Source organism: Bombyx mandarina, chromosome 28, assembly GCF_030267445.1.
Source record: "Bombyx mandarina strain Sakado chromosome 28, ASM3026744v2".
In the NCBI taxonomy this organism is placed as follows: domain Eukaryota; kingdom Metazoa; phylum Arthropoda; class Insecta; order Lepidoptera; family Bombycidae; genus Bombyx; species Bombyx mandarina.
Genome location: NC_143233.1, coordinates 9,886,583 through 9,900,691, shown reverse-complemented (window position 1 = coordinate 9,900,691; position 14,109 = coordinate 9,886,583). Strand labels below are relative to the sequence as shown.

The following is a 14,109-nucleotide window of genomic DNA, read 5'->3' as shown; positions in this document are numbered from 1 at the left end:
AATAATGACCCTGAACTAAAGTATCAACTTGAAAAGTTTGAAAGGCGAGCACTAAATTGCTTAACCCATAGACACAGCCCACTGAGTTTCTCGCCGGATCTTTTGGTGAAGGAACACTACTTATCTGCTTAGTGCTGTTTGTTTGCATCATTATCATTTATCATTTCCATACTGTTGATTTATTATGTGTGTGTAAGTATATTAGTATGTATTGTATGTAAGTAACTAGTCAGGTCATAAGTATTGTCACACAGTAAAAACTTTTCTTTTAGAATGCTGGCCACAAAAAAGTTTATTGAATTCGAATTTAGAATTGTTCACGAAAACAAAAATGTATACCGTACAATGGGGTAAATAGGGACAAAATCGACCTTCAGATTGAATTTTAAAATAGTTCCAATTAAATAGTCACTGCTCAACCAAAGAAATAAGTTGAGTCTTGAACGTACCTAGGTGATAAAAACCGTTACATTATTTTAATTATTCATTTTAAAGAAATAATCGGTAAAATAATGGCCGTCCCAATTTACCCAGCGTCCGGGGTAAATTGACACGGTTAAGGGTTAAATTGGGATATTTGTAAGGGTTGTCAACTCGCAGTACTGCGATATATAGGTAGGTGCCATATAATTATTTATATGGACCGAAATGATGAGCACAATCCATAATTTAAGCACAATACACAACATAGTGTAAATTAAGCTAGTTTCTATTCCGAAGCGATGTGACGTGAATGATAATCAACAATACAATGATCAAAAAAAGTATGTGCATGTTATATTTTATAAAATTATTATTTAATTTCCTTAAAAATCACAACTCTGAAACAAAATCATAAAATAGAATAAAAAATAGAAAACAAAAGGACTGGAAATGCAATAATACAATTTTATTTAATCAACATTTTCAAAATAATCTTTGAGCAAGAGTAAGATATCAGGTGAATAAGATAAAAAAACAGCTTTATCTGATTACTGCCAATAATAACAAAAATAAAAGAAATTCTTTCTAAGCGAAATAACTAAACTCAATTAATTCACTCACTCATAATTGGATATCTCGGATTTTTAATTAATGGTACATTTAAAATCTGAGGCCTGTTTTTATTTGTGTGTGTTCATTGTGAATGTTAACAAAATCATGATTCGATGCGTGAATAGATTCTGAAATAACAAAAGTTTTGATTCGTTTGAGTTCTTTTAACTTTTAATTTTTTTTATTGCTATAAAGAACATACGACCGGGCAGATATTACAAGGTAAATGTCGCGAAAAAAAAGTAATTATATATATACTTTTCTTTTACCTATAATACTTACATAAACTAACTGATAAACACATTAACCTTCTTTACATCACGCAATTAAGTGATAGTATAGGCTAAAAAATCTATTATAAGATATCAGTGACAACCCTAACAAGCCATCCCTATTTTGTCTTTTGGCGTTCCAATTTTGTGTTTTCTCGTCCCTAATTTTTCCAGTCTCGTTCCAAATTACCCTACATACGTCCCAATTTTCCCCAAAAAGAAAGGAAAAAATATACATTTTTTATTTTGTCGAAATATTGTATTTAAAATAAGAATATTGCAACTTACCGTTTGTTGTGGTATTTCCAGGTGTATTAAAAACTTATATAAACTGTGATCTTATTGAAAAAACAACGATAATATCACTTTTTTTTAAAGTTCTTTAAGCTGTTTTAAAACGCACTTTTCAACCACTATTTTAAATTTAATTTGACGAATTTTTGGGACCAACTTAACTCATGTTTAGTACTTCCATAATTAACTTGGTTTTTCTTCTATACATTGATAAATATTACCTTAAAGAAAATTAGGTAGATTCCGTGCTACAAGTACTTTGAGAATCTTCCGCAGGTTTGTCCCAATTTACCCCAGGATCCCAATTTACCCCATGTCATGGTACTTTTAGAATTTTACTCATTTTTAAATATGGAGTGGACGCTTAAAGAAGACTGTGTTGCAGTTATTGCGTTGCATCGTTGCGGTTACGCGCCAATTCAAATTTTTTAACATACTGAAAAATTTGAATATAACCAAAAGATTCGTTTATCGTACCATCAAACGATACAATGAAGACTCTAGTGTAGATGACAGGTCAAGAAGTGGTCGCCCTCGGTCTGTTAGGACTCCAGCAGTGATAAAAGCTGTGAAGGCGCGAATTCAAAGAAATCCCAAACGTAAGCAGAAACTGTTGGCCCTTCAGATGGGGTTAAGCAGAACCACGGTGAAAAGGGTGTTAAATGAAGACTTAGGGCTTCGGGCATATCGAAGAAAAACAGGACATCGTTTGAATGCTCGTCTAATGGACCTGAGACTGAAGAGATGCCGCGCTTTGTTGAAGCGGTACGCGGGAAAAAAATATCGGGAAATTCTTTATTCGGATGAAAAAATTTTTACCGTAGAAGAGAGCTACAACAAACAAAATGATAAGGTGTACGCACACAGTAGTGAAGAAGCGAGCAACCGTATTCCGCGTGTCCAACGAGGTCATTTTCCATCCTCGCTCATGGTATGGTTAGGAGTTTCTTATTGGGGCTTAACAGAGGTACATTTTTGTGAGAAAGGTGTAAAAACGAATGCAATTGTGTATCAAAATACAGTCCTGACAAACCTTGTGGAACCTGTTTCTCATACTATGTTCAATAACAGGCACTGGGTATTCCAACAAGATTCGGCGCCAGCTCATAGAGCGAAGATCACACAAGACTGGTTGGCGGCGCGTGAAATCGACTTCATCCGGCACGAAGACTGGTCTCCAGTCCAGATTTGAATCCGTTAGATTGCAAAATATGGCAACACTTGGAGGAAAAGGCGTGCTCAAAGCCTCATCCCAATTTGGAGTCACTCAAGACATCCTTGATTAAGGCAGCCGCCGATATTGACATGGACCTCGTTCGTGCTGCGATAGACGACTGGCCGCGCAGATTGAAGGCCTGTATTCAAAATCACGGAGGTCATTTTGAATAAACTTTAGTGTCATAAGAATCTATGTTTTGTTAAGTTCATTTTGGTATATGAATGGTTACATAATGAATAAACTTGTTTCAATTATTTTACATTAAACATGTGACAGAATTTATGACCTGACTAGGTATATATATTGGTGTATATTATATGTAAACGGTATATATCTGTTTATTGTATGTATATATTTTCTATAATAATGTATTTTGTCTGTGGTACACCGTAACATACCTACTATATTTTTATATTTTCCAGAATTTCTGTAAATTAAACGGTTGTCTGGAAGAGATCGCTTTTAGCGATAAGACCGCCTATTGTACAAATGTATCTGCTTTATGACTGTTTTTTTTAATATAAATTGTGTTGGTGTGCAATAATATGTATTCTCTCTTCTCAGTGGGTCGCGTTTCCGATCCGATGGTAGAGTCTGCGAAGCACTGCTCTTGCTAGGGTCAGTGTTAGCACCACTCCGGTTTGAGCCCCGTGAGCTCACCTACACGCTAGGGTGAAGCTGATATAGCCTCTCAAGGCTATCAGCATAGGTAGGAAAAAAAAACGAAATCGCTTACATTTTAGATTGCAAAGCAGCCTGAGTCAATTCAACGGTTTTTGGTACTAAATAGAGAATTGAGAGAAGCTTTGGGAGTTCGATTTGTAATTTCTAGGATTTCTTCTAATGAAACATTATTTAAACTGAGTGAGTGAGTAAGACGACCAGGTCTTGACTCAAGTCAAGACCTGGTCGTCTTATCAGGGCAAGATTAAAAGAGGGTTTTCGTTAAAAAAAGGTACGGCACCCTGGAATTAATTGGATAAGGAAATTGCATTTTCTCCAATGATCTATGATCAATTTAATAAAAGACCTAAGTTTGTCCAATGTCAAAATTTATCTCTCTTGTCTTGAAATATGAAGATGATAACTGTCGCTTACGGCTGTCGGGTTCATGAAAATGATTCCTTCGGTCCTGTCTTGCTCAGCGAAGGCGCGAAATAACCTTTGCTTACTGTGCCATTATCCTGCAGGTACCAATTTTTCCAATGAAATACGTACCTATCAAATATTCACGATTGACTTCCACGGTGAAGGAATAGCATCGTGTATTAAAAATCAAACCCGCAAAATTATAATTTGCGTAATTACTGGTGGTAAAACGTCTTATGAGTCCGCACGGGTAGATAGCACTGCCCTGCCTATTTCTGCCGTGAAGCAGTAATACATTTCGGTTTGAAGAGCGGGGCAGCCGTTGTACTGTTAAAAGTGAGACCTTACAACCTTAGCAACCTTATTACTTAATTAATAAAATATATTTTTAAATGTTGCTGTTCCGTTCTGTGGCAAAAGCCGCTTTGCGTGTTTTATTGTTGTGTCTTTCAGAGCGCTTAGTAGATTTTTGTGACGAATCAGTGTGCTTAGTGCAAGTTTTTTAACGTTCTCGATAGCGTAAAAGGTAACTCGAATTTTTATGCAGTTGGTACAGCGCCCCTAGCGGCAAACGTACGCAAACTTTCCAACTGCATACAAATTTGAATTAACGTTTACGCTATCGAGAACGTTAAAAAGCTCGCACACTGTTCTGTCAGCAATGGCGTCGCTTCGCGCTGATACCACGCCACTCTGCAACAAACGCACGATTATTGCTTTCGGTGAAGTTGTTTTTTGTGCAGAAAAATAGTATTTTATTGATCTAGATCAACGATCCCCAACCTGTGTTTCGCGTACCCCTGGGAGTACACGGGGTCTCTTATGGAATACATTAAAACTAGATTGTTAATAAAAAGAAAAAGGTATCGCATATATACATTATTGGCGATTGTTCATTTATTGACTTTTCTCAGTTTTACAATGATAAAGTTGTTTAGAATTAACAAACAACCACGTACTTCTGCGTTGTTATGCTTTGACAATGTTTTGTAAATGAAGAATGGAATAAAGGCCAAATAATGAAATCTCAAATATGTATTTAATATTTAATATGCTCACAATACTAAGCACAGTGTATTTTATAACTAACTACAATAAATTAACATTGTGATACATACATAATCCAGAGGGTATTTTTAACAATAACTTTTGTTTGTTGCAGCCTTGCATTGTTCTAGTGATTGGCAAAAAAGAAGAGAGTTTGACATTGAAACAATAATTGAGATCTGACATTTGACTTTTGTACAAAAGGTTGCTAGAAGTAATAAAGAAATAGGAATGTGATGTTCACAAAATTGTGTATCATATCATTATATCTGGTCTCGTTGAAAACTTTTAATCGCATTACACCGAAACTTCCATTTGTTAGATCATTTAGCAAAAGAGGATGATTCATTCGTGTTATACCCACTTGAATGACTTAGTCTGACGAAGTTCTAAGACATTGAAAATCGTTTTCACTTGATCAAGTTTTAAAACAGATTATACAATGTAAAGGTGCTGTGTGACATTAACATAAAACTGGTTTTGCATTCTTTTTAAGAAAACTTTTTAAATTCGATCGCTAATGAAACATATTCTTAGATGTTAAATGATAATTATTGATTTAAAATCTTATGTATCATACATACTTAGATATCGGTGTAAGCACAAAAAAGTTATCACCTCGGATATTATCAAAACTATTGTTTTGGATACTGTCATTCGTGAAAAGATGTAAAATTATACGAATCGATTAAGTGTTATTCATCAAATGATGCTAAAACACCAACAACAAAAAAAGAATAGAGACTGTGGGGTAAACAATGTGTAGAAAATGCTAACAATGTCAATGACCACAGATTACATCATTGTATCAATCGTTATTTATCAAATAGAATCCAAGGCATTATATTTCACTACATTAAAACAACTAAAACATATTTTACAGTTAGTTTTTATACAATATTATTTACACACGTTTATATACATTCCCTAACAGATCTATAAAAATACGGTAAATTAATCATTAAACGAAAAGCCATGGTAAACATCACATAAAACGAACCGTATTAAGGCCGTTAAAGATAGGAGTGGGTTAGTTTCAAAAGCGCGGCAAATTTTGCGATTACGTACGAATGTAGCGCCATCTGTCCACCACTTGAGCAACTACTGATATTTTTGTGTGTACTTTTAATATTTTACTATGCAAGGAAGAGTATCCGTTGAAAAATTGCCAATTATTGTGGCGCCACCGTAACAAGTTCCAAAGATGGCGCCAAAAGTTATTGTATTAGAATTATCAGTTCGGCACACTTTACTACGTTTAGTACAACTGCTACATTCATATTGGCACGTGCTATGATGGCGTTGGTAGAGTTTTTTTTATTTGGTTATATGGTTGGAAGAGCTCAGGGCCCACCTGGTGTTAAGTGGTTACCGGAGCCCATAGACGTCTACAACGTAAATGCGCCAGCCACCACATATGAGTTCTAAGGTCTCTGACTGAGTTTCTCGCCGGATCTTCTCAGTGGGTCGCAATTTTGATCCGGTGGTAAATTCTTCAAAACACTGCTCTTGCTAGGGCTAGTGTTAGCAAATTCTGTCAAGTTGAGCCCGTGAGCTCATCTACCCGTCCAACGTAGCTGGAATGGCCCCTAAGGCTATTAACGAATAGGTAGGTAATAAAAAAGTAGGTATGGCACTTATGACAGTTGTGCCTACCCTTCATAAATTTTAAATAAACTTGCACGTATTAGAATTTCGACCGCTAAGTAAGTCTTTCCCGCAGGAATGATTGCATGCGCTTCTGCAATTTAATTTTGTTTAAAGCTTATCTCATCTTGTCGTCTCCTAAGCTCAAATTTCACAAATACAACAATATTGTTTATACCGGGTTCAATTCCTCAGTTACGAGTGAATTTCACTTTTGAAACTAACAAACTCGGATCTCGTTCATAAGTTTTTGTACTAGATTGTTCGAAGGACCATCTGCCCGACAGCGCACCGCACAAACAGGCCGTTTTCCAATTACAGCACAAGAGCGCATTATGCGGATTGGAAAACTACCATTAAGTAATGATTAATTACAGAGCATAATGCGACTCAGTGACGCACAATGCCGAATTATGCTGAAGCTTAGTTGAGCATTATGCCGCATAATGCGCTCTTGTGCTGTAATTGGAAAACGGCCACAATTAACTAAGCATACGTTTACGTTATAATCTACATTTTTATTCTTTAAGATATGCCTTATTTATAACTTAGTTACGTGTTGTAATCATTATACTTATATCTCGCGTTCATTTATTACAATTTATACTTCATCTTCACACGCGACACAAATCGTGGGCTTCCAATCAACGATAATTGTAAATATATAACAGAAAACGAAACCTGGTCACCCTGAACAAATGATAGGTGACAACGTTTGCACAATCAGTGTACTAAGTGCGAGTTTTTAACGTTCTCGATAACGTATAAGTTAACTCAAATTTGTGTGGAGTTCGAATGTTTGCCTACGTTTGCCGCTAGGGGCACTGTTCCAACTCCATACAAATTAGAGTTAACTTTTACGCTATCGAGAACGTTAAAAATACTCGCACTAAGTACACTGAACAAGACTTTTGTAACTTTAATAAGGGCACATTCGAACTTGTCTACAGAGTTGCCAGACGAAATATTGTCGTTGAGAACATCACCAAGTAATATCAGCAGCACCACGTGATGGTATCGAACGCGTTCACCGCAGAAGGAGGTTCTTCAAGCACCAAAACATTTGAAAGTTCAATGAACGCGAGTAAAGTCAGTGTCCCGGTCCCGGTGGGGGACTAGGTGAGGCGGCACTAGGGGGAGGGGGGGAGGCTGTCGTCGCTCTCCAGGTACGTGACGTAATGGTCCTCGCCCCCAGGGGGACCGCGCGGCGCCGGCAGGGGGGGCACGTCGTACCCGTGCATCTGAAATGGATACGGAAACATTACTAAGCTGACCTTAAGGTTTGTCATCAGCTTATCCTCGTATTATGGCAGTATGTATTGGTGGTAGGACCTCTTGTGAGACCGCGCGGGTAGGTACCACCACCCTGCCTATTTCTGCCGTAAAGCAGTAATGCGTTTCGGTTTGAAAGTTGGGGCAGCCGTTGTAACTATACTTGAGACCTTAGAACTTATATCTCAAGGTGGGTGGCGCATTTACGTTGTAGATGTCTATGGGCTCCAGTGAGCACGGAACACACTAGTTGGGCTGTGAGACGACCACCCATCTAAGCAATAAAAAAAAGGGCCCCTAGTCTGCTTAACCCATTGTTACTAATTTCTCAATATCGATCCTTATTAGCTTATTTTTCTTATCGATCTCCCTCTATTTCTTTTCTGAGCTATTGTTCTTGCGTCATGAGAAACAATACTTCATGTTGTTCAATGTAGTGTTTTATAGCACTTTTAATGTAGAACAATCTAACAAAATCCTTGTGTGCACTTTTAAGTTGTAGGGTTTTAGTTTCGTGGTTTTTAGTCTGGAAGTTGTCCAGTAATAGTACGTGTCTGTGTGGCGAAAATACGCCAAAATTAGCCAAAGACACAAGGTAGGAAATTGTTGGCTTCATCTACTTGTAGACGGCGACACGCATACAACATTTGAACGAAAGCATCCAAGAAAAAACATCGTGGGGGAGGCCATTATATTATAGAGTCCCTTCTTTATTTCGCCGTAAAGTCGTGTTTTATGTAATTAACACCACAGTTGAAAAAATAGAAATTTTATTGTTGTAACGGCATAAACAATTCTGAGTTATTATGTTATATTAATTATTAAACACATTATATATTATTTTTTACGTTTTAAATTTTTGGCGGTAAAAAGGTCCCGTCTCACAGACTATATTCTTTTTCCCACCTCTCGTGCGTTTCGGCTTACGCATCATAAAAAGGTTTGTTCTTAGACGCCACAATCGTTTATGGAGACACCTGTTCTGTAAATGAAGCGCATGTCGGTAGTGGTGGGTACCTGGTTGACGAGGTGCTGGAAGGCGGCGGAGTGGTGCGGCGCGCGGTCCAGGTCTGCGTGCAGCGCGAAGTCGGACAGCGCCTTCCAGGGCGGCTGGTACGAGCTCACCTCCAGCGCGCCGCCGGCCTCGTGCCGCACGGGCGCGCCCGCCACCAGCGGCACGCCCACAGACATGTAGCCCAGCCGCCGACCCTCCTGGCGCAACACATCCACACTCAACACTTGCACTGGACGCTTTTAGTTATTACCCTTGTAGGCAGACAAGCATACCTGATGGTGAGTGGTTACCGTCGCCCAAAGACTTCAGCAATGGGCAAAACCAAGCGGCTGCCTACCGTAAAGTACTCTTTTGGCTTGGCTCTGCCCCTGGCATTGGTGACGTCCATGAGCGACGGTAACCACTCACCATCAGGTGGGCCATATGCTCGTCTGCCTGCTAGGGCAATAATAATAAAAAACAACGTAAAATAATATAAATCAAACAAAAAAATTGTAATTCAAATTATCTAGTAAAATAAAAAAACATGTCCTTTATTTATTATAAAATTACATGTACATAATTTAAAAAACAATACGAAAATAAACGTGTTAATTTTATATTTACGAGTAAAATGAATTTATAATGTGAGTATACACCACGTGCTTAGAGAAGACTTTCAATTTTATTTTTTTATTTTTTCCTACCTATGCTTTAAGAGGCTATTTCAGCTTCACTCTGGCGATTACGTGAGCTTACGGGACTCAAGCTGGAGTGTTGCTAACACTGACCCTAGCAAGAGCAGTGCTTCGCAGACAATTTCATGTATATCGTTACTTGTAAATAAATTCATGAGTACTCGTATATACTATGCATTTGCGAGGCGGAGTGGGATCAGAAAGAGAAGAGACGAGAGAACAGAAAGAAGGAGGGAGAAAGAGAAAGGCATTATACACAACACGCTTGTGTATACGACTTACTTACTTAGGAAGTGCTAAGTTAATCATTTTTCTTACGGTTTTAATCTCATATTTTTTCTTTTCAGTCGCGTACCAAAATGCCTATCTCCTTCAAGCCTGCCGTAAATAATTTCGTTCCAACAAGAAAACTGACTTCAACAAGAGAACATAATAAAATCGAAGTCACATACACGAAATCTCCACTGACCTTCTCTTGTTGCATCTGCATTTTGAGCTGCAATGTCTTTTTTTTGTCTTTGCACCGTTTGTTCTGGAACCAGACCCTGATGACCCTTGGACTGAGGCCGGTCATCTCCACGAGCTGCTCCTTCATCAGTGCGTCCGGACGTGGGTTGGCGGCGTAGCAAGTCCTGAAATGAATTAAAAAAGTGTTTTTTTTATTGCCTTCTATGGGATTATAAGCTTCCGCCCCGCCTGCTAAAGTGGGAACCGGTATTCACAAATATAAAACATCAACTCCTAGATACTGGTATGGATACTACTCTGCTCTTTATTAATACTAATTCCTATGAGCTTACAGCATTTTTAAGGCATAATTCATGCTCAAGTTTGCGCAACTAAAGATAGACAGGAGCTTATAATTATACTAGGCTTTTAAGTGGACCAACATTAGGATATTTGTTACTTCTCGTCACAAGATTAGCAAAGGCCATACATAGGTTTGGTTTCCACGTAGCTCTGGAGTGTGTGCCATAGATATTACACATAAATTAGCTATGGATAAGCAACTCAACCACTCAACAAAAATATTTACGGGCGCGGGCCACTAGATGGCTTCGCTTCGATTAGTTTCTCATTGCTCCTGTAGATGGCAGTAACATATTACCTATTCTATATTTTATTTTTAATGAAGGATTCTATTATTGATTACAAATTGATAAAATTTTATCAATTTGTCTATAAAGACTTGTATGATTTATTAATAATTTATTTTCCGTGTTTAGATATACCATAACTTTAACGACATTAAAGTTTAGGGGCATCCGCTACAAGATGTCGCTTCAGTACAGAAAAAATATTTGTCTTAAGTATCACAGTTTCAGGGCTCTGGGGTGTGCCGTGTGCTTAGTGCGAATTTCTTAACGTTCTGGATAGCGTAAAAGTTAACCCAATTTTGTATGCAGCTGGAACAGCGCCCCTAGCGGCAAACGTACGCAAACGATCCCATTCCGTACGAATATGAGCTAACTTTTACGCTATCGAGAACGTTAAAATACTCGCGGTGAGCACACCGGAAAAGGATCGAAACGAGAGCTTACCGTAACGTGTGCAGTTGCTTTTCATTCAGCACGGTCCGGACTCTGGTCGGCTTACCGTCGGCCGCCGCTGTGGTCCGCGCCCGTCCACTCTTGTGAGAGCCGGATTCGCTCCCAGAATCTGTAAATTGAGCGGTCATTTAAAATTTAATTCGACTTAAATAAGCCAGTCTTTGAAACTGCGACTACCCACTTTAGTGATCGTGTGTGGGAGGCAGCCTCCTTCAGGCCCAATCACCTGTGCATCATGTCTGTTGCTGGTAGCTATGGGGAGGTGGGAGGTTGGGAGGACATATGAAAAAAAAAAGATATTCATTGTATCGTACTCGTTTATTAAAGAACTAGCGACCCGCCCTCGCTTCGCTTCGGAAACATTAAAACACAGATGAAACCAAAAAAATAAAATAAAATAAAATTTAAAAAAAGTAGCCTATGTTCATCAGGGACAATGTCGGCTTCTAATGGAAAAATAATTTTTCAAATCGGTCCAGTAGTTTCGGAGCCTATTCGAAACAAACAAACAACCAAATCTTTCCTCTTTATAATATTAGTATAGATTGACCGCACCCCACATTCAGAGTTGAGTTTTTTATTTTTTTATTATTGCCCTTGTAGGCAGACGAGCATACGGCCCACCTGATGGTGAGTGGTTATCGTCGCCCATGGACTTCAGCAATGCCAGGGGCAGAGCCAAGCCGCTGCCTACCGCTTAATACTCTCCACAAGCCTCGTTTGAAGAAGGACATGTCATAGCGCTCGGGAAACACCGTGGAGGGGAGCTCATTCCATAGCCGGATGGTACGTGGCAAAAAAGACCTCTGGAAACGCACTGTGGATGGCCGCAGTGGCTCCAGGTAGTAAGGATGAGCTCTACTCCGGTGGCGGGCGGTGCGATGCTAAAAACGAGATGCCGGTATCTCGAACAATTCCTCAGAACACAGAGTTGTGGTCCTCAAAGTAATTCGGCGATAAGCAATCCGTAAAAAAGGGACAAACCAACGCATTACATATTAAAATCTTGTTTTAATTTTATTAGTTTCAATAGAATACGTGAAGCAATAACTTTGTACCCCTTTTTACGAAAATTGCGCGGACGGAAGAGTATGAAATATCCCACACTTATAGATTGTTTTTTATCTCTATATATAAAAATGAATTGCTGTTCGTTAGTCTCGCTAAAATTCGAGAACGGCTGAACCGATTTGGCTAATTTTGATCTTGAATTATTTGTGGAAGTCCAGAGAAGGTTTAAAAGGTAGATAAATATGAAAATGCTTGGAATTAAATAAAAGCAACAATTTTGTTTTCCTTTGATGTGTCCCCCGTCGGACCGATTCCTTTTGTTTGTTTTAAATTTATTTTATACAAAAGTTTAGGTATTTTATTTATCGATTGAGGCACTACGAAGGCTGCCGGGTCAGCTAGTTAGTATCTACCTATATATATTAATACGTGAAGCAAAAAATTTGTACCCCTTTTTACGAAAATTGCGCGGACGGAGGAGTATGAAATTTCCCACACTTTTAGATTTGTTTTTAATTTTTCATAAAAAAATACATTATCATCACACAAACTTTTGTTATTGTCTTAAGTCTGTGGTCTAATTCAGAACATTAAATAGTGTAGTCTCGGCAAAATCTGTGATTATAGAAGTTTAATAGTCGTTGACAATAGAACTATATCACCAACCATCGTGTCTCAAAATTAGCGTCCTATTCAAGTCGGTGCCTATGGACTTGGGTCACCGCTTATCATGTAATCTTTGAAAATGTTAAATTTGTAATGGAAAATCGAAGTGACAAAATAATTCGTGCAAAGTTTCGTTAAAATTTACCCAAAGATGCGTCCGTTACGTTTATTTAGAGTGTAGTCATTATTACCTACATTATATATATAATTTTTTTCTACCTAAGCTAATGGTTTTGAGAGACCATTTCAGCGTAACCTTAACCAGTAGGTGAGCTTACGGAGCTCAAACCTGACGACGTTGCTAACATTAACACTAGCAAGAGCAGTGCCTCGCAGAATCTACCACCAGATCGGAGAGGCGACCCACTGAGAAGATCCGGCGAGAAACTCAGTGGGCTGTGTCTGTGGGTGTTATCATTGATTCACTCATGAAGTAACCATTAATGGGTTTTAAATTAAGTTTAGAAATTTCATCAAATTGAACATTATAGTCGTACCTAAGCAATCAGGCACCCGTTCTATACTCATATTGAGGGATGCGACTGTCTGACGTCTTAGGGGGAGCCGCGGGTCTCTTTGTAGTGCTGCCCCTGAGATCCCCCTACCTATCCTGAACCCAGTTTCGTCTCGGACGGGGTTCGGACGTCAGAAGAGGGTGATCAATGGGGCATAATCGGTAGTCGTCTTGAACTCCGACGTTGCCCGGCCTGATCCCCAACGGCCGGGAATCCGTAAATCCATTGCGAAATTTAACTCAAATCTCAAGTGTGTAGCACTATTTACGTTGTGATTTTTAATGGCTTCTGGCAACACTTAACATTAGGTTTACTGGTGGTAGGACCTCTTGTGAGTCCGCGCGGGTAGGTAACACTACTCCACCTATGTCTGCCGTGAAGCAGTAATGCGTTTTGGTTTGAAGGGTGGGGCAGCCGTTGTAACTATACTTGACTTGACCTTAGAGCTTATATCTCACGGGGGGGGGGGGATTTACGTTGTAGATGTGTATGGGCTCCAGTAACCACTTAACACCAGGTGAGCTTGTCCATCCGTCTGTGCAATACAAAAGAAATAAAAAAAACGTCTGGACAGATTTCAATGATTTTTTTTGTATGCGTTCGGGTGGCGCCCTGGATGGTTTAGATTCACAAATCAGCCCGGCAGAGGGTGCTACAGTCAGTATCTAGGTTATTTATCGTTCCTAGTAATACTTTATATGGCAAAATAACGTTTGCCGGGTCAGCTAGTATTTAGTATATTTTTATGTATATATTTTCCAATAGTCTCAAAAGAGCGTGGCTGAATAACTCCAGTTAAT

At 38.7% G+C, this 14,109-nt stretch overlaps 1 protein-coding gene across 1 annotated transcript in view; it reads right to left on the bottom strand.

Annotated features, from left to right (window-relative positions):
* Positions 1-4,926: 4,926 nt before the first annotated feature.
* Positions 4,927-14,109, bottom strand: part of tup (LIM1_Isl and LIM2_Isl domain-containing protein tup) — a 70,037-nt gene continuing 60,854 nt past the window's right edge. Inside the window, exons 6-9 of the mRNA XM_028179592.2 lie at positions 11,109-11,226; positions 10,037-10,199; positions 8,893-9,087; positions 4,927-7,844 (exon numbers count right to left, since the gene is read on the bottom strand). Coding sequence (XP_028035393.1) covers positions 7,734-7,844; positions 8,893-9,087; positions 10,037-10,199; positions 11,109-11,226 — 587 coding nt within the window. The 3' untranslated portion in view covers positions 4,927-7,733. The remainder of the gene's footprint in view (positions 7,845-8,892; positions 9,088-10,036; positions 10,200-11,108; positions 11,227-14,109) is intronic.